Consider the following 27703-nt stretch of genomic DNA (forward strand, 5'->3'; position numbering starts at 1 on the left):
GTATTTGTCTTAATCAGTCTTTATGAAGAGCTGTCTTGGCAAACAAAGTTGGTTTTCTGAAAGCATGTTCTTCCAAATATGATTGTTATGTCTTTATTTTAAGACAAAGTTAGAACAAAATGACTTTTCAGTTGAATATCTAATTCATGATTCTTGTATGTTTGTGAGAATGTATATTCCTATGAGTTATTATACAAATTGATGATGTTATCAGATGCTTTGCTCTTAGTAATGATAAGTAAAAGTGGTATATGTGCACAGATCCATTATTTTAAGAGTAATTGAGTTATTTAAGAGTTGTTTCATTCTCACTGAAGAGTGAGGAAAAATGTGAAATGCCTTAATTATTAATAATTATTGTAAGATAGGGCATTTTCCATATGCTTTTCTCATGATTCTTAACACATTAATATTCATTACAATTGTTGTGGTAACATTACTTGTTAAAACCATTTTTGTTGATATTTTTATCTTTAAACAGAATACAAAACAAGTTAATCATATATTTCAGCCATCTTGCTGTTTTTAACAGAAATCCCATTGATGCAGTTACATTTTTAAACCCTTTATGAGAATCAAAGTGTATATTATTTTTTCCTACAACTATTCATTTCCTCATTGGTCAATATATCTTAACTGTACAGTACGTAGTATCCTATTTAGTGTGTCTATTCTTAATTTTCACTTTATAAAGCATTTTCTTAAACTTCGTAATTAATTGGCAGTTTGTGCAGTGCTTAATGTCTCCAGTTTTCCCACATGTACATGAATTAAACACTTTTGTCTAATTACATTGTAACATAAAATGATAATCAGGAATTGCCTTTTTGTTATGTGCATTGATGTAAATATAAAGAGCCTTCACATAATAAATTGTCATTAAATTTAATGAAAATCAGAAGGTTTTAGTTCCTTGGTTAAAAATGAATATGATGACACCACCCACTATTCATTTCAGATATTTTACCATAATAAAGGAGCTTAGTCTGAATATTTTTAATGTGCACTTGTGCAGTAGGGGCTGCTTATTGACGTGAACTTGAAATTGGAAGTTTTCGATCTCTGTTTAATAATTCATAGCAGCAGTGTCTCCTGAGGTTTTCTCATATGAGTAAATAAATACCATTGTACTGCATGGTTGTCCTGCCCATGTTAAATAAGACTGAATTCTCCCATTAAAAACAAAATATTTCAAGCTTTGAAGATAATTAGCAAACATATCCCTGAATGTTGCTTGCAGTTCTCAGGTACTTTTGATCAGTGAAGCTATGTACAGTCTGTGTTGACAAGGGTGGGGGGTGGGAAACGTTGACTCCTCACGTAACGGTTATCATTTTAGCATTTTTAACTCAAGTACAAAAGAGATTTCCAAATGAATGACTGTATGTCTGTGTAACCATTATGAAACGATTTTGTGCTGTCTTGAAGGGACTTACAAAATAAACTGTTTCTTTAGCACAAATATTTCACCATAATACAGAATCAAGATCATGAATAACCCGTGAGTTCATTTTCTCTTGTTATTTTTCCAATTTTAATTATCTTTTATTCAAATGATGGTTATAAGTAAATGAGATGCAGAAAATGCGTAATTTGATCTCTTTTGAAGGTCACTGAACAAAGTACTGATCAGGCGACCTATTGAAACAATTAAAATATTTTGTAAAACTGTATCACAAACAGTTTTAAATAAGGAAATGAGGTAAGGAAATTAAGTTAAGCATAGAGTAAAGGCACATCACAGAAATTATCCTCACTGAAAGGATCTGTGGAAAAATATTCTTAAACATCCGATTTCAATAAATTATTTATGTCATTGTGTGAAGGCTTTCAACGGTGACATAAAAGCACAATGAAGCCTAATTAAACTAGTTATGTGAAAGCTAATTTGCCAAACCCAGAAGCATAGTTCATATATAAATGCTAATATTTGAAAGTCAAATTAAAGTTGAAAAGGCTTGTAATAACTGTTAATTAACAGTTGTTTTGTTTTTTCCCCTACAAACTTGAACTGACTGAAATATTGCTCAGCTCATCTTTAACATTTCGGACCACAAAGATAAATTTCAAAGCTTTGAGATAAGCCTTTGATGTTGGTATTCTCCACAGATTAGATATTATTTTAAGATCCCTTTGTTTAAAAATTCATTTTTATTATCCCTGCATGAAATGCATGACAATTCCCCAAATAACTAACCATCAGGGCAATTAACATCTTCGATCGGGACCATATTCTTGATAATTAATACAGACTTTGTACCTCCCCTGTGATAGCTGCAAGGGTTTGATTTTTTTCAGAGCAACTGTTCATTTACAGAATCAGTTTCATCCTAATGAAAATGGATTGTAAAACTTTAATGAACAAGACTTTACTGTCATAATAATAAAGACTTTGAAACAACACCAAGGCCAACTCAACGAGCATCTGACTAAACTCATGTAATGACATCAAAGCAATTAAGCTTGATGATGAATATTAACACACGTGGATATTCAAAAAACGTGGCTTAAAATCATAACTGTAAACAAGTGTTTTACCAGAAGATACCATCATTAAAAGCATGTTCCTTGTAGTGTGGAACACTGGTCAACAGTAGAAAAGCAAAAAACAAATTAAACAAACTGTCTAATAGGTTATTTCGTTTTAGAAAGCAGTTATTATTGAAACTCGCTTTGAGCAAGAAATAAAAAATGTCAAAATGCACAAGTTACTTTTCTCGTGTGAATACAGTTAACAGTAGTTCAGCTGGCTGATGACTTGAACAGTGATAAAACAATTTAGCAAGTACTTAGTTTATAGTTATGTGTTTAAGTGATAAACTATAGAATAATAAAGAGAGTTAAGAAATAAGGCAGAATGAATAAGTGTATTTCTTTCACCCAGCCAGTTCAAAGCCCTCATTAATTCTATATATGGCCTCCAGACCAACAGAAGTGGAATTAATTACTGTACGTACAGTACTATACAAAATCAATATTAAGAGAGTGGAATGCTGGAAATAATTTGAATACAAATACGAATGCAAGTCAGACCAAAGGTAGAGTACAATACTTTTTTCCTGTAATGCATTTTATTTTACTTTTGCGATGCATCCATTCTTAAGTGCTTTTCCCTCAATGCTCGAAGCATAAGTAATAATGCATTAACAGGTAATTATGACATAAGGAATAACTGAAACATGACTAGGGGAAGACCGTGCTGATGAATGGGAAGTGAATAGGCAGGTACTGTATAAAAAAAAGTCAAGTTCAGAATGGAAATTAGAGAGGAGAGGCGGTTTTAAATTCTGTATGGGTTAAACAAGAAAATAAAAATTCTAACAGTAGGTGTATGCCATAGGCACAGGGCACTACAGTACTTGTGAAGTAAGTAGAAAAGTAAGGGTTCACTTTTTCACACTTAATTGTGATATTGCCAAAGGAAATTGGGCTTCTTACCCAAGTTTGTAACACTATTTTTTAAATCCTAAAAGCATATTCTTCTCTAAACCACATAAGCCCAAATGTAAGAGATTGTGTCTTAAACTGGATAATTTGAAGGAACTTAACACTCTAAGAAAAAGGCTCAAGATTTAAAAACAAAAGAAGTATGCAAAGCTGCAGGCACAGCTGAAACAAATAAAATAAATTCACCGTGATACACAAAATAATATTGTAGCAGAAGCATGAAAAATATGCCAAGCATTATCTCAGCACTTTAACGGCAAAATAAAAACATAAGAGTTGAAGTTTGTGAGACAGTAGGAACTTGATAATAGAAGATGAAAAAGAAATTTAGTAAACATGCTGAATGAATACTTCACAAGTTTTTACAATTGAAGGTGTCAATAACATGAACGTGTTTTGTAAGTCTTTGCATCAGAATTGAATTATTTTATCATAACAGACACCGAAGTTCCACAAGTGCTACAACAGCTTAAAACGAATAAATTCCCAAGGCTTGATGGCATCTTCCCAGTTGTACTTTAGAAAAATAAGGCATATTATTCGTAGACCCTTAACTGGAATATGTAAACTCTGTAAGGACGGGAGCTGTGCCCACAAACTGGAAATTTGCCACTATAACACAAGATTAGAAAATGGGGGGACAAAACTGAGTTGTGAAACTGGTGACAAGCACTAACATCAGCAGCACTTTCCCATTTTCATTCCTTCTAAAGTTCATATCTATACTGTCGAGTGATTAAGGCCCTGCTGCCTTACAAACCATTCTGATTCTTTTACTTTATAACAAGATTGACAAATCAAACTTGTATTTCTTTTTTTTTTTAAACTACTCTTATTTGTAAAGTGTATTAATGTTTCTTTTTCCAGACTGTCTCCCAAAGTGTCTATTTACACTTAATATACAGTAGCAAAAATAAGGAGAAAAAGTTTTTCTCTTAACTCTTTTTTTTTCCCTTTAATTCTTCAAGGTATTTGTGCAAATTCAAATCATTTGTGGCTTTAGCTCTTAGACCCGCAGCAAACAAAACCGATTCTTCATCTTCTGAGAAATCACACAGCGTAATCCTCAGGGATATCTGTGGAAGATATTTTCTCCAGCATCTTAAGTAACTTATGAAAGAAAAGGCAAGTGTTTCTAAAAGGAACCACTAAAACTGAGTTCAGATGATCTGTCTGACAGACAGGAGATGTCATTTACACATGAACATGAAGACTTTGGGTTCCCTGAGGTACTGAAGTGTTTTCAAAACCTCCTGTGCATCCCAGCAGTATTTCAGAAATATTACTAAGGCTAGATGACAGACAGAGAGATTTGAGATCCAGTGCATAAACAAATAGTGGAAAGATCCCACGAGGACCTTGAATGCTGCCGAACATTTTAGCTCCACTGTTGATCCAAAAGTGCTACAGTATGTTCATCAGGCAAGATCGGTGAAAGTTAATCTGTCACCGGAAGCCTGTATTTCTCGTTTAGGAGATGAACTGTTTATTTTCCTTCTCCCTGACAAAAAAAACAACAGACTTGTATGGTAGTTTATGTTGCATGCATAGATCTAGTGGGAGGATCTGTGAGAGACAGGCTAAACAGTGGATTCTTTTTCCATAAGGCTTTAAAGTAATGACACACTTAAAGACCAATCCGTGTAAGGATTTGACTGTACAAAAAAGCCCAAAAAAGAAAGAAAACAATCCCTTTCAAACTGCATGTCTAAACTGTCTGCTCCAATAAAAAGGATCTAACACTAACTTCTAAAATCTAACAGTACTTCAACAGACTAGAATATTCTTTAACATAGGTGCATGGTTAGATTCACTGTAGCCTACAAATTCTTCCCTTTTCCTTGTTTTGTGCTAGAAAATTTGTGATGTTCCACTGCTGCTTACTCTGTAAAAATAAGGTAACATTTGGTTAATTATTTGACCTGCAAATTAATGTAGTTTATTTTGACTGCCATTAATTAAAACGACTCTAACCCTGTGTCTTGTTTCTTAAATTAAGTTATATAGACATATACGTCAGTATTAATTTGCATCTGTTGATCTTGTTTTTGCCTACTTCAGAAGATGTTCGCAGATCCCAGTAATTCAGTGGGATAAATAAAGTACTTTTATTGATATACTTGGTTTTAACCTGCTTGGTTTGAGAGATGACAACGTTTACATACAGATGAGTAAGTCATGGTGGATGGTAGAGTGTTGTTAGAGTGATGAATGCTGAAAAAAATGGTCTAAAAGCCTGTATTTTTGACATACTGTATAGAGCTGGTGAATAAGAGATAAGATAATATCACTTTATTGGCCAAATACAATTTCTTGTATTAGGAATTTGTCTTTTCGCATACCCCAGCTTGCTCTCCATGAGACACAGACAGGGAGAGAAGCTTGGGGTCAGAGCAGTTGGGGTTAAGGGCCTTGCTCAGGGGCCCAATGTAGTAGGATTCCTCTGCCTGCCGCGGGATACGAACCGGCAACCTCCCAGCCACAGGCGCAGATCTTTAGCCACAGGGAGTGAGAATTGATGTTCAGTGTTCTTCTCCAGAACTTTCATTAGGTACTCCAATATCACAGTATCTTTTTATGGAGTCCTTGTATTCAGGTCTACTACTGTATGAGTTGTATCACAGTGTACTATATAATGAAATAACGGAATACTGAAATGTGGACGTGTCAAGAAAGAATCCCATCCTCTACCACCTGTTGTTGAAATAATTTGATGACTTATCTCTTTTTGGACTTTGGATTATCTCCTGATGAAAACAGAAATCATTTTTGTAGCACAAACATTCTTGTCTGGTTTAATTGGTCTTTATCAAAGGGTACAATTCATTTACAGGCCAGGAAGAATAAAATAGATTCAGCGATTTACACTTGAAGAAGGATGACTAATTCACATCAGGATAAAGGTGTTTTATTGCAGAATTATCAAGAGGTAATTGTTTTCTTCCACGATTTAACGATAATGAAGTTTTCTTGTTAGACATTCCAATGATGGGATCTTCTGTACTAACCAATTTACAGAGCTTCTCTGAATGCAAATTCTGTTATGCAAAGGCAGAAAAATATCAATGCAATTTTGTTCCAATTCTAAAGCTATTCCTGGCTTTCTTTTAAACTGTATGTACATTAAAAATAAACTAATAGCACTGTGTATTTTTTAAGCCATTACTTTCCTTGGTTTTTAGAAATGGTGGTAAACAGACATACAATTTGAGATGAAGTGTGCAGTTTACCCTTTGACAAGGTTTGATCACCACCTGCCTGTTATCTTCTATTTCCAAACCATTCAGTTCCCATTTTAGTGCAGGCGTGAATTATTCCACCCTACACTCTGTCAAATTTCCTAGGGGCAGCATCAGTGCGCCAGGCACAACTACTGCACAAGTCCCGTGTTACACTCACCCCCTGAGTGTACAATAGTGACATTACACTACTGTAGCAAATAGCTTGTCTCCCATTGACATTCACTCACCTTGTCTCAGTCACCTCCCTGGGTTTGGGTGTGTGTCTCAAACCATGTAGCACCTTTTCACTCAAAAAATGTGTGAATTCCATTATGAAAATGGGGAAGCCCCCATTCTCTAGAGAATTCAATACTTTTATGTTTTTCAGGGGACTGTAACACTATAACATGTTCATGACCCTTGATCACATCAGAATTTCAATCCCTCTGTTACTTGTTACTTCCCTCTGTCCAGTTTGAACCTATTATTATCTTAATAACATGTATTATTGATCATGAATTATTGGCATGTGGTTTGATGTTTGAATTCAAGACAAAACTGTTGAACTTCAGTAATTAATTCAGAGTTCTTAGAGAATTAGTCTCAGAGTTCTTCTTGGGTCAGACTTATAAAAAATAATTCAAATGGCATAGTGTTATAGAAGTATGTTACAGATCACCTAATTCATCATCAATTATAGGGCTTTCTTATAGAACAAAATCTTGGGTAAATGTGTAAAGGAAGAAAAGATTTTCATGGAAGATTTCAGCTTCCCTCACATAGATTGGGAAAAATCAATAGGAATGCCAGCAGCTGAAATTGACGTGGTATACATGGATAATGCCTGCTTACTTAATCCGTTTGTCAGAGTACCTAGTAGAGGGAATACCTGAATTGATCTACAGTAGTCTTCCGAAGCAATGAACACAGAGTGAGGAAATCAAAGGTGAGAGAACCATTAGAGAATAGTACTGTATGCTTTGAAGTATAATTTGAAAATAAAGTATACAGATAGTTTAAAAAAAAGTTTGACAGGTTTACAATTTCAGGAAATCAGAAAATGGAGGACAAAGCTTAAGAGAAGTAATGTGGGACAGAATAAATATGGTACTGTGATTGAAACACGGAGTAAATCAGTGTCAGGAAAGCAGTGGCAAATTGGTTAAGATAGTTAAAAAGAATATAAGGTGAAAGCAAGCACTTTAAAGAATGTTAAAAAAAGAACAGGAAAATAGTATAATGAAATTGAAGCTCAGATTATGTTGCAATGGAGGTTAAACATAATAAAACAGTTTTTTTCACTATTACAACAGCAAATCAATTGTAAAGGATGGGGTAAAGTATCTCAGAGATGCCATTTCACTCTAGTGTTTACCAAGGAGGAAAAGGGCAACATACCTCAAGATAAGCAAATTAAGTGAAATGAGCAGTGGAAAGCTCTGTATGATATCAAGATAGATCAGGATCCAGGGATGCAAGATGGGAGAATACAGAAGCTCTCGACATAGCACCAGAATCTTTCTAGGTGCAGTCAAAGAAGCCCACCAGAACATTTTCTTCCTCGGCATGAAGCCCAGATTAGACTCGCAATCTATAGTGCTGTAGGAGCAGTGTGAGTGAGAAAAAGGAATGGCCATTTTAAAATAGATGAAGAAGAATAAACCTGTTACCAAAACTGCACTTTACAATCCCAAAACATGTAAAAATGATGCCTGGAGCTCATCATGAACAGAGAATGTACAATAACTAGGACTAAGGAGTAGCTTCATTTGATTTAGTCTACAAGGGGTCAAATACTCTCAGAAAGAAAAAGGTTAAATGGATCATTCAGTGATTGGAGGCATGAAAGACAGACAGCTCTGATCACTTCATCAGTTCATGTTCAGCCCAAGTTCACCTTACCTCATCTCATCTTGTTTTTCTCCAAGGAATCATGCCAGGGCCTGAAATAATTTAATTCAATTATTTAATGAAGCAGGAACAACAGAGGCAACCTTTCTGACTTTTTTCTACCACTGCAGTATAAAAAGACTCTCATTTACAACATACTTTGTTTATTAGCTGCGTTAAAATTCAAAGCAGATTTTTTCCACCTTAACCACTGCATGAATACTGTTTCATTGTCGTTGTTCATATGGAGTTTTTTTCCATAACATATTTAAAGTCTGTTATATAAAACATTAATTAAAGTTCGAGTTGGAGCTTTAAATCCTATTGCTATGTTTATTTAAAGAACTGATAATGTTATGAATATAAGCAAGCTGCTTGTTAAATTTAATGTTTTGCCTAGAAGAACATGCATATGTGGGTTTGGTGGAAGATTTGCAACAGAAGTCCTTATTTAGTAAAAGAAGGCAGAGTTTTACTTTTTGAAATGGATATTTTTGTGGCATCAAGGAAAAAAAAAGAAGATTCTTTAAGTTGAAAGTAATGTCAGAGACGGATCAAATATTAATTTTAACAGGGGAATCAAAGAATTTGAAACACTTCATGGGCACATAAGAAATGATCTCACAACTATTAAATAAATCCCAATTGGTATTAATGTCCAGTAAAAGATTAATAGGTTTTACATGATTCTGATTTTGTGGACCTTGGTCAGGTCCACTAAAGTATAATTGTACTTTGCAGGGTATACTGTACTGTATAATACAAGTCCCATGGACAGTGAATACCATACAGTACCTCACTAAAATGTACTGTTGAAAACATGAAGTAGAACTTTACCTATCACTGGATGTTTCTTGAGATACCAAACAACTGAGAACACTTTTGTGATGTCTGTGATAGGAGAAATAACCATCTTAACAAATGTCTGTTTATATTTTGTTTGAAGATACCTCTGTACTTTCTTATTTTCTTCTAAAAACTTCAGAAAAGTTTGGTAGATGCTAAGAATCCTTTTAAACTTGAAACCATCCCTGAAATTGCAGGGAACCTGTCAATTAGTCATTCATAAATACTAGAAATGCAAGAAAATTCTCTACCTTTAAGTCTCTTTTGGAGTAGGGAAGCTGTTCCCCATTTCTGTAGTGTGTTCTAGAAATATGTGGTCAAAACGTAGATGTGCTAAATATAGTAAGGGTTTAATATAAATATAATCTTACCTTAGCGATGGCATTGGTTTCAGTATGAGCTGCTTTGTGTGGAGTACACGTGGGGTAAAATTAGGAGGAAATTGAAATTACAAATACAGTTGGTCAATGGAGAATAGCTACAGTACTGTATGTGAATGGTGCTGTTTCACTAGTATTTATTTGTATCAATGTCATGATGTCCAGACATTCAACACTCATTATCATCTACAAAACTGCAAAGAATAGGCTGATGTTTAGTATATTGTGGAATATTCTGTAAATAATGAACAGATAAAACACAAATATAAACTCTGTCACATCACATCAATGTCACATTGATACGTATGCTGTCTGTAGGCCATTTTGTTTGGCTTGTTAACAACTTCTATAGTATGATAAATAAGTGAATTAATTAGCAACAAGTGTTTCTCAGGCTGATACTCAGGATGCCTCCTTTCAATCTAGAAGTAAAATGTTTCTGCAGACTAGAACCCACAGTTTCAATGAAGTAAGGACCTCCTAATCAGTGGCCATACAAAAATTAATTAATTTCATCATGGAAGTACTGTACACTGCCACCAAACAGTATCTTTATACAGAGATTGTATTTATATAATGTGATCTTAATGAACACCCTATAAGATAACATAAGCTTTGTTTTTTTTAAGAAAACTTTATCAAGTTATTTATTCAATAAATATTCTTGTTTGAATGTCACAAAATACTGTCACAACAAATGATTTGTGCAAGTATTCTCACATGTAGTGAGACAGGGATTTCCATATCTTAGATTTATTTTACATTTTAAAGTTAAGCAGTGCATGTAAACTAGGTTACTGAAGGTTTTATTTTAAGTTGATCATTCCCCAAAAACATTAAAGTTCTCTTTTCAACACTCTGAAGAGTGAAATTTATTTTGTAAATAAATCTCTGAACTTCCCTCCCCACGCCACCAAAAAAAATCCAACAAATTATTAATTTTTTGCCTCTGCTTGTCAAGCACTAACTTAAGTGGATGGGGTCCTGTTTACTTTGTACCTCAGTTCAGAGAGAAAACCTGGGAATCGATGTACAGTGTTGTTGTCTTTAAATTGATCAAATAATGATGACCTGTGTCTTTGGGGTTCGGCCAGCTTCTTCTGATCATAGGACTTTATTGCGAATAAAGTCCATCATTGGCATACCACCTTGAAACTTCATCAAAGTAACACCAGTAGAGAAAACTGCATTTTCAGGGTCATGTGGGTTGAATTCATAAGTGATGTAGAAATTTGAAATTGTATTTTTTAAAGAATCAGTGTTCTGCAATACAAAACTGGTACTGTGTTTTAATAACAAGTTTATTCAGTCATTGTTGTTTGCCAAATACTCAGCAGCCTGACCCCATCAGTTTTTTCATGTTGTAATCCTGTAACAGGAATAATGTACAGATTCATTTGTCCAATATTTGTGGAGCAAAAATACTTTTAATCAATTTATATTTTTTAAAAGTAGCACCCCATGGTCTAAGCTTATAGGAAGTCCAGAACATATAGAAGAAATGTATGTTGGAAATTGCAACCTAATTCAGGAACCAATGTGAAAAAATATGGATTTTTAACATGAGCATTTAATATCAGTGCTTTTTAATGGGATTTGGTGTTTAATAATCTATAGGTCTCTGCAATTCAAAAAGGACCTTCAAACCCAAACTTGAGAACTGGCTTGTAATTTAATAATACATTACATGTGGCAATTATTTTAGTTACAGTGAGGCAGAGAAATCAATAATCATGGGATCAAATCAGTGACTGAAGGGCTCCTGTCTTTTCTCCCTCTTGCGACCAATTACATCATCACAGCTTGAACACCTACAGTATCTCAATCTTTACTGAACTTTTTGGATATAGATTCATGGGGAATTTTGGAAATGAAAAAAACAATGATTTTTTAGATTTGGGTCATCTCTGAAAAGTTCTATTAAGTTCAGTCACAATCAGTTGCATGGGGTTTTATAGGAGAAATCATGTCAGCAATTATAAATTCATGCAGAAGTGATGTTGTATCTTTAATTAAGTTTACTATATGATACAACAGGAAATGCAAACACATAACAAATACTACCAAGATCCTTGAATTATACATCACTGTATTGCTTTAAGCTGTATCTTTTGCATGACAAAACAGATCTTGATATGAGATAATTAGAGTGTAATGGAATTTCACACAAGTATCATAGAAAGCACATGAGGGATTCAGGCAATAAGATGGTCTGTTTATATTGTTAAGATAATGTACTTTGGTTTAAAATATTCAACATTTCTAAAAACTTAAATATCGTGTCTCATTAAATCCTGATGCACCTTGTGGGTGAAAAGAACACTGGTAACATCAAAGACTTATGTCCAGTGAATACTAATAAATACTGTGCCTCTGGAGTGTCGTCTTTCTCAAATTACATTACACTGTATTCTCACACTGGAGTGAAAAGCTTTACACTTCCTGCTGTTCCTTTGTATGAGCTGAAACCAATTTGTCAAAAAATCTTAAACCTACATTCTTTTTTGGCAAATGTACTGTATCTATTGGTCGTTCCTGTTTTAAATATTGCTAAAACTTGATACAGGGAAACAAAGGGCTAGCATTCACTTTAACAAACATCTTACACTTGCTCACTGCATTCATGGTTAGGTAAACCAACAGCTCTACACTTCTTGAAAAGATCCCTTAAAAAACAGTCCATTTAAAATGGCAAAAATCTGGCCAGGATACATACAGTACTTGCAATTCAAATTTACATATCATCTTATCTCTCCACCCTTTTTTTAACAGATAATCATGTATACACTTCAAAGATACTGCTAGAGTCCATGAAAACAGGCTTAACTACCATCCAGCATCATTAATACTGATGTTAAAATAATTAGTAAAAGTGTTGCATCAAGGTTGCATACAGGCCAGCTGTATTCTTGAAAGCAGATACTCATCAGATAATACTGGAGATTTCTTTAGTGTAATTTCATGTGTTTGGTGAGGAAATATGAAATACTTTGTATAAGGTTTTTGATAGGGTAAATTGTTGAGCTATTTTTGTTATTTTTATTCTTGTTGGTATTTTGATTCAGGAAAAATATTCTTGCCAGTGAGCTTTACACAGTTCCCTCATACTATGGGAATCATTAAAGGAGTAATTTATTAGTTAAAAATTGGAAAGGGTTATGAGGTGAAGGTACAATATAACCATGCTCACTCCTTTTGGTTTGATTTTTTGTGATTCAGTAGAATTTTGTAAACTGTGTCTATAAACGTACAGTATAGCATAAATAATGTTATACAGCATACTGTTAACTCTTTATTGCACTATTTAGAGTCCTGATATATCTCTACCATCTGTTGATATGAGATTTGGTCAGTCTTGTCGATTTGGAGAAGCAGAACAAAGACTGGCTCTGGAAGAGAACAGAGAGGAGTTCTCTGACGAAAATCAGGTGATTCTGACAGTGACATTGGTGTACCAATAGGTGGCACACTTCTCTCTCTACCAAAACCTCCATGTTACAGCATAGACAGAGAATTTCATTTGAATGGGACATTAAACCTCTATTTCTGGCATGTTGTGGACCTTAAAGATCCTATGGCATTGTTCAATTTAATGGTTAAACTAAACTAATTGTGTACTTCTCCACTTTATCTGACATGTTTCGAGCTGCTGGTTTGGAACAGCTGCTATGCTTCACTAAAGGCTCCTGCATTTCATTAGTGAAAGAAGAAAAGTGCTATTAAAAATGCAAGAAATTTGTATTATTAATTGGACTAAATATGAAATCATGCAACCTGGCAAAGGAGTGAAACATTAGACTCTCCCTCTCGAGTGGTCTCTTAGAATTCAACTTATTAACTTATTAATTAATAGAGCTATACCTGGTCGTTTTACAAACTTCTGACATGAAAAGAAGTTTCATTTTAAAAAATACTGTATTAAGACCTTGAAAACTGTTGTATCATTCAAATAATCTGTATCAGGTGCCTAGCATAAACTGTACAATTATTTTGTAAGATATTGTAAGGAGCCATAAAATATTTTCAGGGTTACACATAACAAATCTCATGTATGTATATGCTTGTTGAAATTCCAACATGCTTGTAGGTATTTCTTCCAATTGCTCAGGATCTGATTTTTTTAACAACTTTCTTATTTTTAAAAAAATGAAACAACAAAACCCCCAAATAAAAAAGAAACTAAGGGAACCTTGGCTAATTAACCTGATGATGACAGCTACAGTTTTAAATATGCATTGGAATGTTACTTTAAGTTCTTTTAAAACGTTTGACCGTTTCAGAAAAAGACAATTGAAAGATGATAATTAGAGAAATCATGGGTTCAGCATAATCAGGAACTCATCTTAAACACAAACCAGCAGACACTGATGCCAGCACTAGGATTTGGAAACCTTGCTTGTTACAGTTCGGGCCATGAAGTATGCAGTGACCCCTAGTGTTCTCTCTGAACAGGATTATTAACACTTAATCATTTATTGAGTTTAATTGCATAAACATGTATTTTTATTTATGAAAGTTAAAAAAAGGAACACTTAAGATGTTCTACTTACCAGAAAATGAATAAAGGACAACAGTAGCATTGTGGTGAATTATCATGGATGGTCATTAAGTCATTATGTTTTGTCCTTATAACGTATATGCTTTTTCATAAATAGAAATATTTAAAATAGTTTTATTATTAAGAAGAGCAGTAGTAAATGTTTTTAACATTGTATTTGATAATAGCTTAAATATTTTAATTTACAATCTAAGAACACTTCACTAAGAATGTATGTTAGCAGTTTGGAAAGGAAAAATAAGATGTTGCAAAATAGTTTAAATATCCCAAAACCAATTATCGAAAGATATCCATAAATCATTGCTGAGATTATTAATTCATTTACAGTTATCTCTAAATGAGTACAACTGGGACTTGATACAAATTCCTAGAATTAGCAAACAGTTTCAGCTCAGTTTAAGAGGGAGGCCATTCTGCTGTGTCAGCCAAAATGCACTACAAAATACAGTTTCAGAAGAAAGCACCTTGTAAGGACTCATATAATCATAATTTTATCATGTAGAAAAATATGTTTCTTTGATTTTTTTTTCTTTAATTTGCTCTGTACTTCTGTTAGATATTAAAAGCCAAGCATACAGTACTAGGATATATATTTAACTCAACATCAAGATATATTTGTTTTTTTTTCATTACATATTCCTCCTGATGAAAGGTTTTATATACAGTACATATGCCTTAATATTCAGTTGGCGCTTACATACAGTATGCTTACATACGTATGCTTTTTTTAATAGTATTATAATCTCTTACATATTCTTATCTGTTTTGTCACTTGCAGGGATTAAAAACCTCATAAAACCACACATTTAAATCAGAAGTGATATTTTAACTTAAATCAATTATCTCTATCCTCCTGGGCAAACACTCATTTACTCAGAACCTGATACCAATCTTTATCCAGAGATTCTTGGTTTTACCTTCTGGGGACCTGTTATCATGTACTGGTCATTCATTTGTAATGATTGTTAGTTTAGTATTTTGGCTTGGTATGGGCCTTTCTCTCCTTTATTATGCTGCTGTGTATTATATTAATGGGGCATCACATCCATAATGTGCCTGTAGGCAGGGCAAGGCGACACCAGGAGTTTTGTAACATTTTATTTATATTTATTTACCCCCATCTGCATGGGGAGTTTCAGGACTTGATCAGTGTGGTGTTATGCAGTAAGGTAGCCATCAGTCACTATAAAATGGAGCCTAGGCTATCACAATTGGATCTACCCATGGTTTGTTCTGTTATTCACAACAATTAGCATGTAGTTCTGCATGTCTGCTAACGCCCATCTCTAAAAACAACTTGTCTCCTCCACTGGTGGTTCCACCTACTGTAACATGACTGAGGGTTTGCTTTCATCTAAGAGACGGCACAGAACCTTTGTTCTATACTGTAGTGTGGAATATTGGTTCTTTCCTGTGTTTTCCATTCTTGATTTTCACCAGGCTTCACAATCAACAGGTCAAATCACCTAATCACTTGTCCCAAATCAGCCCTCTCATTGGGGTCTTTCAATGTTTATTCAATATTGACAAATTTATTGTGTGCCATGAACACAAGATTACTCAAGTAATCAAAAAGATACCAAAAACATTTAATCAATATACATACTGTAAATGAAATAATAATGTCTTTTGATGATACATATACAGTACCTATAGTTTTGTCAGAACTAAATTAATTAATTGTACAGTATAGTCCGTAATAGCTATCGCCTTTTTAATATGTTTTTGAGAATCTGTACACTCAGGTTTAGAAGTACAGATGGATCATAACGTTGCTCTAAACAAACCTGTACTTTATTACATTCCTGAAAAATGCTGAAATAAGCATAGGCCTGTTTAAGAGAAATATATACGTAAAGGTGTGAAGATAAAACAGAAGAAGCATTGAAAAATGAATCTGAGAAATGTAGCTTTTAAAATGGAAAAGGGCATGCAAACATTGCTGCTGAGTGAATACGTCCAGAACTGTATATTTTCATAGCAAGCTGTCATCAGTCTCTAGCTGACTCTACTGGTCTGTTCTGTTTGGCAGGAAAAAGAGATGACAGGATTGAAGACAATCTCGTCTCATTGCACTCCTGAATTTTAAGCAGAAATATTATGCATGTATAGTGCCCTTGCAGAATAAAGTCAACACCCCTGAAAATGATGACTTCCCATTGCCCATGCTGCCTTGCAATGCATTTTGAATGCCACACAAAATTGGTGTCTGTGATATTTCAACCTGTATGAGTGATCGTGTAGTAGGTGGCTTTCAATGTGCTCAGAGTGAGAGAGTAATTCCACAAGCTCTTGGCCTGTCAAATTCTTGTATGCATGCCACCATCACACAATTTAATGATAACAACATTACAACTGTCAGCCATCACCCTGGATGATTGTCAAACATTACGCACTGCTACGAAGGGGCACAGACCAGGTCAATTCAAAAAGATCACCAGAATGTTTCAGATGTCGTAGAAACAATGAGCATGAGCTTTAAATATACTTCATTTAATTCTATACAGTTTTTCAAATCGTGCACCCCAAGCCATGCAGTTAGTAAAAAGCATGTGAGTACAGCATATGTAAGATGGGGATTTTCCTGAAATATTAAAAGCTGTCTTCATTCAGTAGGGTTTAGGAAGATAGCACTCTTCTTTGATGATTCCTGAATTCAGTAATTCAGCTCCAACCATCCACCCATTTTGCTTTTGGCTGTTTAAATTCAATTAGCTACTGTACATAAGTATTCTACAGAAGCACCTCCGCCCACTATTCTATGGAGTTGTTTTAAAGTCTCAGGAAATAGTACCTCTTGCCACACAGCCAAAATGAATACATTCATTCATCATATTTATTCATTCATCACTTTTAGTGTCATACAATGTCTGTTAGTGCACCTAGTTCTGCCAACATATATAAACAATATTTACTGTCTTTTGGGTGTATATTTATGTTTTAACAGGTCATACAATTGCCACTCACTGTTTAAAGAACAATAAAAAAGTAAAAAATTGAATCTAAATGTTATTAGATTCTTCTTAATGTAAGAAAACTGTCTATATTATCTTTATGCATCCACACTGCCAATGACCCTCCAACGTTACACATACAGTACACAAATTGAATGTATTTTATCATTAATTTGTTGTAACAGCAAAGCTAGAAATAAGCTTAACAAATTTGACAATTAACAATACAAATAGCTTTCTTAAACTCCACATTGGAACTCAGGCCATCTAATGTAGGAGATTAATGCTTTATTACTAATTGCCTGGGTATTGTGGCGTACTGCAGGGACAGACAGGCCCTGTGTGGTACAGTACGTATAAAGTAAATATATATTCATGGAGTGCCTGCAAATGGCACTGAGGGGAGCTTATTCCCATGGACATTGACAGTGGAAAATGAGCACAGAGCAGGTCCGTGCATCTGTTCGTTCCATGTTCTTCCACACATTCAAGCCAGCAAAGACTAAACGGCAGCCACGACAAGCCTAGAGAGCACACTTCAGTGGGTACTGCTGTTGTCTACAGAAACATGCTCCCCACAGCTACTCCTGTATTTATGCTAAATTCCTTCACTCAACAAAGTACAATGTTATACCTAGTTTCTGCTTTTTTTGTGACAGAATCATTCATTTAATTGAAGAAATGACTCATTAATTGGGTAAAATACTTCATCTTTCCAACAGAGTAGCTTCAGCTAGATCCACTTATGCCAGAGTGGCAACCTGCAGCTGCCCAGTCTAAACCTGTAAGGCAGGCATCTTTAACCTGGTCCTGTTATCAACATGTTATCCCCAAACGAAAAGTCATTCTGCTGATTTGCAGGTTACAGTATGTCCTCCTGGAAATTCTCATTCTGTAGCCACAGCAGGCTGACACCAATGGGTCAGACAGATGTGAAGAGCTGTGGTCCAGTGTGGTGACCTGTGCCTCACTAAGCTTTTTTCCAGGTTTCTCTGAGCACTGATTGTTGAAGCAGGCAGGGTCTTGTTATCTAGATATTATCTACAGTACCTTGGCTGTACGTTCATCTTTGGCGTCTGGGCGTCCTCTTTCCTTCACTAATGCTGACAGCAACCAGGTAATCTTTATCACTTATGCAGGCCAAGGCTGCATCTTTTGATGTTCTTGCCCTATTTAAAATCTGTTGTTGAATGGCTGTTTATATGAGATTTTGACAAACATAACTCAAAACTCAAATACTGAACACCAAGTATCTGGCAGTTTTAGAAAATCATATCACTTGAATACAGTATTTTAGCCCTGAGACCAACACTAATACTCAAGCAACCACCTTGTCCACTCACTTAAACATTTATATTTTAAAATATAAATAACACACATACTGTATTCTCAATGAGCCATTTAGTCTTTTGAAATTTCAGTGTGCATCAGTATACAAATTCAAAAACACCAATGATAATAACTGGACCATATGGATATTACAGACCATAACATCTACCAAAATAAATTTCTATAAAGGGATTTTTAAGATCTAAAGGGAAAATACATTAAACTTACATCACCTCAATTAAGAATTAAGCCACATGATGTTAATCATGAACACATTTTTAACAGGCCCCCAAGAGATGTCTTAAGAAAACAAAGCAGGCAGTCATGTGAAAGAGATATTCGTAAATTATTAACCCGAGACTCAGGAGAAAATTATTTCTTTGCAACCAAAAGTACCTGAAAATAACACAGGGATGTCCTTGTTGAGATTTTCTCTTTAAACTTTAAAACATGGAAAAACAAAGGCTGCAAATGATCCCCATCAGAAAGGTGGAAGATACTGTATCTCTGCGATGGGCCAGGGTGGTGAACCATGGAGAAGAAAAGCAGCGTGCTCATAAAATAAAAATAATTGAGAGAGCTGCTACACTCCGCTGCTGTGATATGGAGAGAGAGAAAAAGGCATTGGAGAGAGTTTTAGAGAAGGTTAAAACATCCACAGGCTACTTCGATGAAGACATGCACAACCAAAGGACTTAACATCAAAAGACCTGTGTTTTCAGCTATTCTGTATGGTGCGTACGCTTTGCATATTTTATGGAATCGGGTACAGATCTATGCTTTTCTCCCATTGATATGTGCAGAAACCTGGTTACATAGCCCAGTGAACTAAAAGAGATTTAAAGTTTCTTGCATCTGTTTGGAAACTCTGTAGAATTTCAATTGTCTGAAACTTGTGGGATAACATATTAGCAACTGGACTCATCATTTTATAATAGCATAGGTACCCTCAGGTGAAACAAAAGAAGGCTGGATATACAAAACTATTATTCCTATTGAACAAGCTTTAATTAAAAGGGATGACAATGTAGCAGAAACACATGATCTTCAAGCTCAAAACCCTCTTGCATGGATGTTAAACACGCAACAGAGCAGATAGCCCTCTGATGTCTGTGACCTCACAGTTCAAAGCTTTTCATGGACCTCTGGACTTCACTGTACAGTATATGCCTCTGCCAAAAGCTTTGTTCATGTGTTCTTTGTTCATAATAAAATAAAACTCCAACATTGTTCCTCAGAGATATGTAGTGCCTGCATAACAGCAAAAAAAACCTGCGTGGAATAACAAAGAATTTTTTCCCTCTAGATGTGATTCCAAACTTCAAAACAATGCAACAGATTAATACTGTCGCCTAATTTATATGGAAAATACTAAAGATAAGAGACCTTTTGAAGTTTTAGGACATCTTTTATGTCCATTTTCCACTTATAATTCTACATCTTATTTTTCTGTTGTTGCTGCTGCTGATGTAACTTTAAGGTATACTGTATACAACTGTATTACCAGAAACAATCAACCAAATGATTAGAGCGTATATTTACACTATACTGATTGTTTCCATTAATATAAATATATTTCTTTCTGATCTAAAATAGTCTTATTTTATTATCCAGCTACTGTACCTCCAGCACCATCTTAAAAAGTGCCTCAAATACTGTACAAACACTCCTCTTCCTTGTTTTTTTATTTTAAACACATTTTAAAAAGTATTCATTATTTACAATCATAAAGCTCACTTATCAGACAATAGATGTTTGTGTTTTTAAGAAATGTTCATTTGTAGGGATTGCAGGGAATAAATGTTCAGTTTATCTATGTAAGCAACTGGGAAAAGATCCATGTTTGTCATGAAACCAAAAAGAAGAGTTCTAACAGTACTCAGTGATGTTTCTAATATTGTGGAGAAAAAAAGTATGGCTTGTCAAGACTTAAGATACTGGGTAAGTTTAAAAATGCTTGCGAGTGCCTTTTTTCAGCACATTCTTCGTATTCTTCTTGGTATATAAATTCTCAGATGGAATTCAAGTCAGGTATCCTTTCTTTGACAGTTTTTTATGGCAGCAATAAATATTGCAAACATGAAATTACAAATACTCTTTGCAAGTTATAACTGATGATAATGTATTCTTTAGTCATTTCTCTTATACTTTTAAAAAGCCATTTCAATAAATTTGCAGGGCGGTATAAAGAGTTACCCTTCAGTTTCTGTTCCATGCACATTTATAGTGGTTGCCTTTTTAAAGAAATCTCAGTTTAATTTTAAAAAATAACTTCCTTTTGAAAGATAAACCAGATTTTCCAACTCCTGAACAATAACAGAAAAGCATAAGACTGTGTAATATCATAAATCAATTCTAAAATGTATATTCTAATCTAAAAGCATAATTATAGTGGTAACATCAAATATTTTAAAAATACTTTATCTGTTTTCAAGTGCACTGGTTATTAAATAGTACTGTAAATGAGTACCGTACATTTTTAAAATTACAAAGAAAATACAGTATAGTTGAATGTAAATTCCATCCCTAACATAAATGTTTTGCAATCATTCAAAACATTTAAGTGAGTAAATTAAAGTAAATCAATCAGTTTTAAATGTATTAAAATGTGCACGTGGATCATGCTCAAATCGTTGATAATCACACAACAAATTTGAAAGCTTTATTTTTTTCAACATTGAGTTCCTAAAATTGTATTACTGTACCTTAGTATTCAGCAAATTGTTTAAACTTGTAGTCTTTTAAATCCTTGCCAAGTAAATATTACAGATCTTTAAGATGAACAGAAATGCCTTGTTTTTTATATACATTATCTAAACTCTACTGCTGCTTTAAAATAAAAATTTTGGAATTTACATCACCACCATATGTACAGTAGTATACATATTGAACACTGTTGTGACTTCCTGTCGCAGTAAAAAGGATTTGGCCATTAGATATTGCTACCTTCTATTCATGAGTTTGTGTGTATTTTTCCTCATCATAAAAAATGCAGTAACTTAATTTATTGTTCCTAATGGAACTAATTCCTACAAGCCCTTTTATTATCTAATATATATTGAAATGGGAAGGTATTTGGAAAAGGGGAATTTCAAATTGGTTACCAATTCTTGTAGTAACAGGTAAACCAGTAAGACACAGAGAGAAGGCCGCATTGTATATGTACTGTACAGGAATCCAAACCATCAGGACTCTGAGGGGGTTTGCCTCAGGTAATAGTTAGACATGTCAAAGAGTGGAGAAGGGAGGCTGAGATTCACTAGCCAGGCTAGTGGTACTCACGTATCACAGGGGACATAAGGCCAGGGTGTTTTTTGAAGTTAAAAGTGTGGCTGGAAGACAATACAGAAAAATTGTGATCCACAAAATCTCTGGAGTGCTTTCTGAAACATAAGGTAGGACTGAGAGACAGCTCATAGTGTTTTCATTGCATAGAGCATAACTGAACTGTACTCCCAGAATTAAACCTATAGAGAAGTGGTTAATATTTTTTTTATTTTCTGTTTTCAATACATGTGTCATATACAGTATATATATATAGTGCAGCTTGTTCTCAGTATAGTGTAGGGTAGTGTAGTGTAGTGTAAATGACAAATTAAATATTTCATTTAGCAAGAGAACAAATGTGGACTTGCAGTAGAGGATTTTTTAAAGTGCCCCCCTGTGAAGTAAAACATAAGATCAATTGCAAAAAGATTAACTTATAAATTAAATGGTGTATTCCAAATGGTTTTCAATACATATAAAAACATTGCAGTTTCTCATCTAATACTAATTAATGTCTGATAAGTGAATGTGATCCTGGGATCAATAGCCTCGAATGGTAATGTAGGAATCAAAAGAGATAGTTAAAGCAGGTTGAAGAGTGAATTTGGGGTAAGGCTATTCAGCTCATCTGCCTTCACATTTGCTTGAAGGTCCAAGAAAATAATTTAATATTCCACAATATCCTCCTTGGGTAAAGATTGTTAGCAACACTCAAAGTTCCTGTTGGTATGGTAATGAGCAGCTTTACATTTTTTTAACATGTGGCTGTGGCTGTTCTATACCAGTAATATAGGTTGGAAAAAATAAAAACTATTAATTGAAAGTCCTTCTGTTAAGCTAAGGAGCATATCTTGTGGATACACAATGAAAAATATAAGAATGTGAATAAAGTGCAGTAGCACTGTCTTCAAGGAAAAAACATCTTCAACAACTTAACTTTCTTAAAGCTGAAATAGATTGTTCAGTGACAAAGAAAACTGTGGTGTATGCACTGTTTATTTAGTTACCAGGTAACATGACATAGCATGATATTAAAACATTTTTTCCTCATCTGAAAAACAAAATTGATGAGGAAGCATAACATAATCTTTATAAAAAAACAGCATCTTTGTTGTACAAACCATTGATGGTTTTTCTGGTTTTTAATTCATAGTACAAAAATGAAATATACAATACCACAGTGTCATAAAGTGTATGCTGGACATTCATCGTATCTCTGACTGTATGTATTGTATGTAGATATCATGGAATCAAAGATAATATGTTATATAAGGAATTAAGAGATTCAATTCTTTTTTTTAAATAGTAACGGATGAAAAGAACATTAAAGTGTTGATACCCTGGTAGATACTAACCTTTACTAAATATTATGCTATAAACAAAAGTCAGGTTTTTCTCCCGTATAAATGCTTTATCAATGAATAAATGAGTGCAAATATCTTCTCTGTTTTATTTTTACAAAGTGCCATTTGCCACCCCTAAAGTAATACTGAATCAAATAAAATCTTTCTCTGTACTTCCACCGAGCTTGTCCGAGACCCCCTGCTACACAAAACTTTCTTCCATGTTGGAGCAAAGCAGAAACGAGTCCACAAGTCTTGGTTTTATGAGCTGCTGGTAGTCGATGTCTTCAATGCTTTCTGGGCACCCAGCCGCCAGTCTCCTCAGGGCAGCCTGCAAATCGTGACAAGAGGAGCCACTTATGAGAGAGCAGGCGCGGACACTGTTTTGCGTGATGAGAGAAGTTCTATTGTTTTAATTGATGAGACATGCACGCTCTCAGAAGAGGCCTTTTCTGCCCTTTGTGTAACGTGTCAAGTGCAGATTGGCAGAAGGCTGTGGTCAATTGTACTTTTTACATTTCCTGTAATTTGTTTCAGTAGGACAGTACTACATGGCACAGAATGGAAAGTGAAATTGCCTAGAGAAATCAGGATTGTGATTTCAATTTATTGTGTGATTTCAAAATCTGAAACTGACATGTTTTTCATGAGTAGTTGTGATTGATGCAATACGTTTTAGTCTGGATAATAACCAAGTGGATGCAGATGCATATTCTCAATAAAGGAAATGAAAAAAAGATACTGAATGATCTACAAAAAGTCTCATTGTTGAAATCATGGTGTAAGCTATAAGATACTGCATGACTAGTAGTACTGTACTTAACCATAGAATAAAACAGACAAATACTGTTAAAAACAAAAACACTGCAGGTTAAACCTGCATCTTTACCACAATTTAGCACTCAGGGCACTGACAAAACCTTTGTGATACATGATAATATAAAATGCAGCTGCATTTACACTAATGAACTCTGATTATACAGCAAAAGAAGAAAATTGGCTAAGTCTAGGATTTTACAGTGACATGATTTGGAAGTGTAGTTCGGCTATTCTATGAGCATCTGTTCATTCTCTAAATATGAAAATCTGCCAATGTTATATACTGTAGGTGGAATATCCACAAAATCAGATGAAATTTCTATAGAGAGATGTAAAAACCTACCAGACAGGCAACTAACACAGAATCACTGCTGTTTCTCTTGGCAGGTGAACGGCAGAGCTCTATTAGACGAGGGATACCTGAAAATAAAACGTTTCTACAAGTTACAGCTCTGAACGATAAAGACTACTTGTATATTATTTTATATTATGTTTATACATAAGCCATAATGAAAAACACTGAAAGCTGTACAATATGTACTAGATAAATACAGGCTTAATAATGTGATGAAAGCAAAGTGAAGTTTATGACATTTCACTCTTAATTTGCAATCAACTGGCATACTGTATGAACAAAATCACAGAAATCATTCTGTTTCTTTATGATTTTAAATTATTTTTACTCTTTGATAGCAAACACAGTTTAATTGATCCTCATAAGACAAACAGTATCTGCAATGTCTACGCAGTATTAAAGTTAGAACGGTTATTTTTCTTCTCTATTCATTTAGTCTACACGATGTATAGCAACCTTTCCCGTATTGGTAATAAGAAAACTCAGTACTGCAGCTCACAGTTGAGTTGTATGGCAGTCTGGACCACATCATTATCCCTGCTTAGACGGGCCAGAGTAACAGCAGCTTTCTGCTGCACTCGCTCGCAGGCAGCGCCCTCTGCTGGACTGGAAGAGGAAGGTTTTTCAGACAGGAGTAGGAGCAGATGCTCAATCCCTACACATAAAATAGAAAAACAGGTCTTTGTCCTTTCATTCTCTCAAAAGTAATCTGAATAAATTAAGACATTCTGATGCATGCATAATTAGTAACATTAATGAACATAACAATATTCTAGTCCTCTATGCCTACTGATTATTGTAATTTGTTAATTACTGCTAATACAGTAATTTACATTAATACATTTAAAAAGGAAATTTTGGATTGCTATTGTGATAAACTGAATAAGCAATTATAGCCAAACATGAACATTTTAAATTTTATAATAATTATGAAAGATCCAGTGGAATCCTTCCTGTGAAAAACCACATTATGCAAGGTTTGGCAGGTAATGAATGAAATTGTACAGCTCTGGATTTGTGTTTAATTGCACTGTATTGAATCTTTCCATTCAAGGAACAAATGGTTTTGTGCAAATGCAATCTAAAGTAGATAGTGCAGAACAAGGACTACTGGACCTTTATAAGAGAATCTAATAATGTTAACCACTGACCCTGACAATCATTCTTATGAATAAAATATTTAATTTGTAACACATGTGCAAATATTGAATAAGCTTGGTGAAACAGGTCTTTTGTTTTGAACATTTCTGACAGTGTTTCTGACTGGAAAGGAAGTGGGAGAAATCCATAGTTCTTTGTCACCATCTTGAGGTACATAGAAAGATTGCAAGCACAGTTAACACCTTAGCATTGCACCTTATTCATTATTACTGGATGAATAACACTGTAGTAGTCTGAGAGCACAAAAAGGTATGTGAATACCATACAGTACATACCTTTTTCTTGCAAGACCTCTGATGAAGCCTGCTCAAGAACAGATATATTTGCCAGTATTGTCACAACCTGATGAAAGAGAAGACACAAAAAGAAAGGTTTAAAAGGGTAACATGGGCACAAAACAGGTGTCCACACTTCTCAACAGAGCTTGATTTTAAAATGTAAAGGTGGAAGCTTTGCTCTAGTTCTCACATACTGTATAAGCAGTGATACTCAGGTGTTTTCAAGAGCAAGCTCCATTTCATATAAAATTAATTCTGTATCTGTAGTCAACAGTTAATCTTCCCCTCTTTCAGCATGCTCAGCCTATGTGTTGATCTAGCCCTCACTGCATAATTGTGAAGAGTGCTTATTAACACTGCTTTATTGCCTATCCTTTTTGTCATTTATGGCCAACGACAAGGAAAGGCAATTATAAGTCTTTGCAATATTGTTCTGTTAATCTCCACTGTTGAGTCGGTTCCAAAAGGCATTACTGCGCACAGTTCCATTAACTTCATCAGTAATTGCATTTGTGCAATTACAAACAATATTACCCTGGACACAGTAATTGTTTGTCTGAGAGGAAAGTAAAACTACACAACGAACTCTCAGACATAATAGTGTAAAAATTTGATGTCTTTCCATTAGACATCTGACATTTCCTGACCCCAAAACATCAGTGTACCCAGGACATATTCTCCTGATTGTTGGACAGATGCACAGACGTGTCCTTGGGCACTGCACTCCATATGTGCTGTATTACTGTATGTGGTGAATTACCCTTCTGCTGTCAGTCTGAACTTCAAATGATCTCTGTCACAGCTGCCTGGGTTTGTGATGTCATGGCCATATGAATTGAGATTAAGACTTAGTGCCAGAGATCAGCTGGAACCAGGCCTCCATACACCAACTCAAAACTTAAGTGTTTTCTGGATTTCTCTCTAGATTATATCCTTACATGCACTAGCAAGATAGGCTGAATAGTCTCCTCCCTTTTTGCAACTTTTATTATGGTCTAACAGCTCAGTTATTTAATTAAGACTTTCATCAAACTGAAATTAATTTAATTTCAAGTAATTTATAAACATTTGTGACAAAATATCCAACTGAGAAGTGCAAATAATTCAAAATAACCCATTGAAATGGAGTTTCAAAGATCCAGTTTAGAAATTCCTCACATGGAGAACAATTTGGTTTCATTTTGCTACTGGAATATACTGTATATTCGCAGAAATATCTCTTTGCCAGCTAACAACTGTTGACTGCAGTGCATCTAGCTAGTGTGCAAACATACTGCACCTCAGTTTTCACTCCATGTACAAGCATGGTAGAACATTAACACCCATCTGCAGGTTTATCATATTTTCCTGCAACATCTGTGCTTCAAAGATATTTATTTACAGTTTTCCCAGTACTGTATTCTCAATGGCTTTGACATGCACTGTTAACTAGAGCAGCAATTTGTGCATAGAATACCGCTTCGTGATAGTGAATCAGTCGTTTGATTTTGAAGTTGCAAAGATACATCCTCTGAAGCTTTCACTTAGCAGATCATGCACAGTACAGTATATCAAGGAACCAAACACATCCGAAATATATGATTATGACCTTGTTAGGTACAGTAGTTCAGTCAAACATACTGTATGGTTAGATGGAGTAGAGGAATTTGTTTTCTTGGCTTAAGCGAGTGAAAGACTATCCAGCTATGAGGAAGGCTGTTGGAATCCCTTTCTATATAAGGCATAAACCAAGAAGCTGCCACAAGGGTAAAGTTGGGGTGGAGGGAGGGATGCAAAAAAAAACGTGCAAGTGGGTAAAATGGAAATGTAATATTTATACATACAGTAGGTAAATGGAAGCCAAATGGACCAAAAT

General features: G+C 34.6%; 1 protein-coding gene and 1 long non-coding RNA gene across 3 annotated transcripts in view; one reads left to right on the top strand and one right to left on the bottom strand.

Moving 5' to 3' along the window:
* The window catches only part of LOC148645545 (uncharacterized), a 245042-nt gene that overhangs the window by 170172 nt on the left and 47167 nt on the right, over positions 1–27703 (top strand). The gene's annotated exons all lie outside the window — the stretch shown is intronic.
* insc (INSC spindle orientation adaptor protein) overlaps positions 22871–27703 on the bottom strand; it is a 64696-nt gene continuing 59863 nt past the window's right edge. For both annotated transcript variants that reach the window (XM_088610916.1, XM_088610915.1), the window contains exons 11-14: positions 25846–25912; positions 24909–25064; positions 24398–24474; positions 22871–23566 (exon numbers count right to left, since the gene is read on the bottom strand). In XM_088610916.1, the coding sequence (XP_088467042.1) occupies positions 23438–23566; positions 24398–24474; positions 24909–25064; positions 25846–25912 (429 nt within the window). In that variant the 3' untranslated portion in view covers positions 22871–23437. The remainder of the gene's footprint in view (positions 23567–24397; positions 24475–24908; positions 25065–25845; positions 25913–27703) is intronic.

Source organism: Lepisosteus platostomus, chromosome 18, assembly GCF_059453375.1.
Source record: "Lepisosteus platostomus isolate fLepPlt1 chromosome 18, fLepPlt1.hap1, whole genome shotgun sequence".
Classification (NCBI taxonomy): domain Eukaryota; kingdom Metazoa; phylum Chordata; class Actinopteri; order Semionotiformes; family Lepisosteidae; genus Lepisosteus; species Lepisosteus platostomus.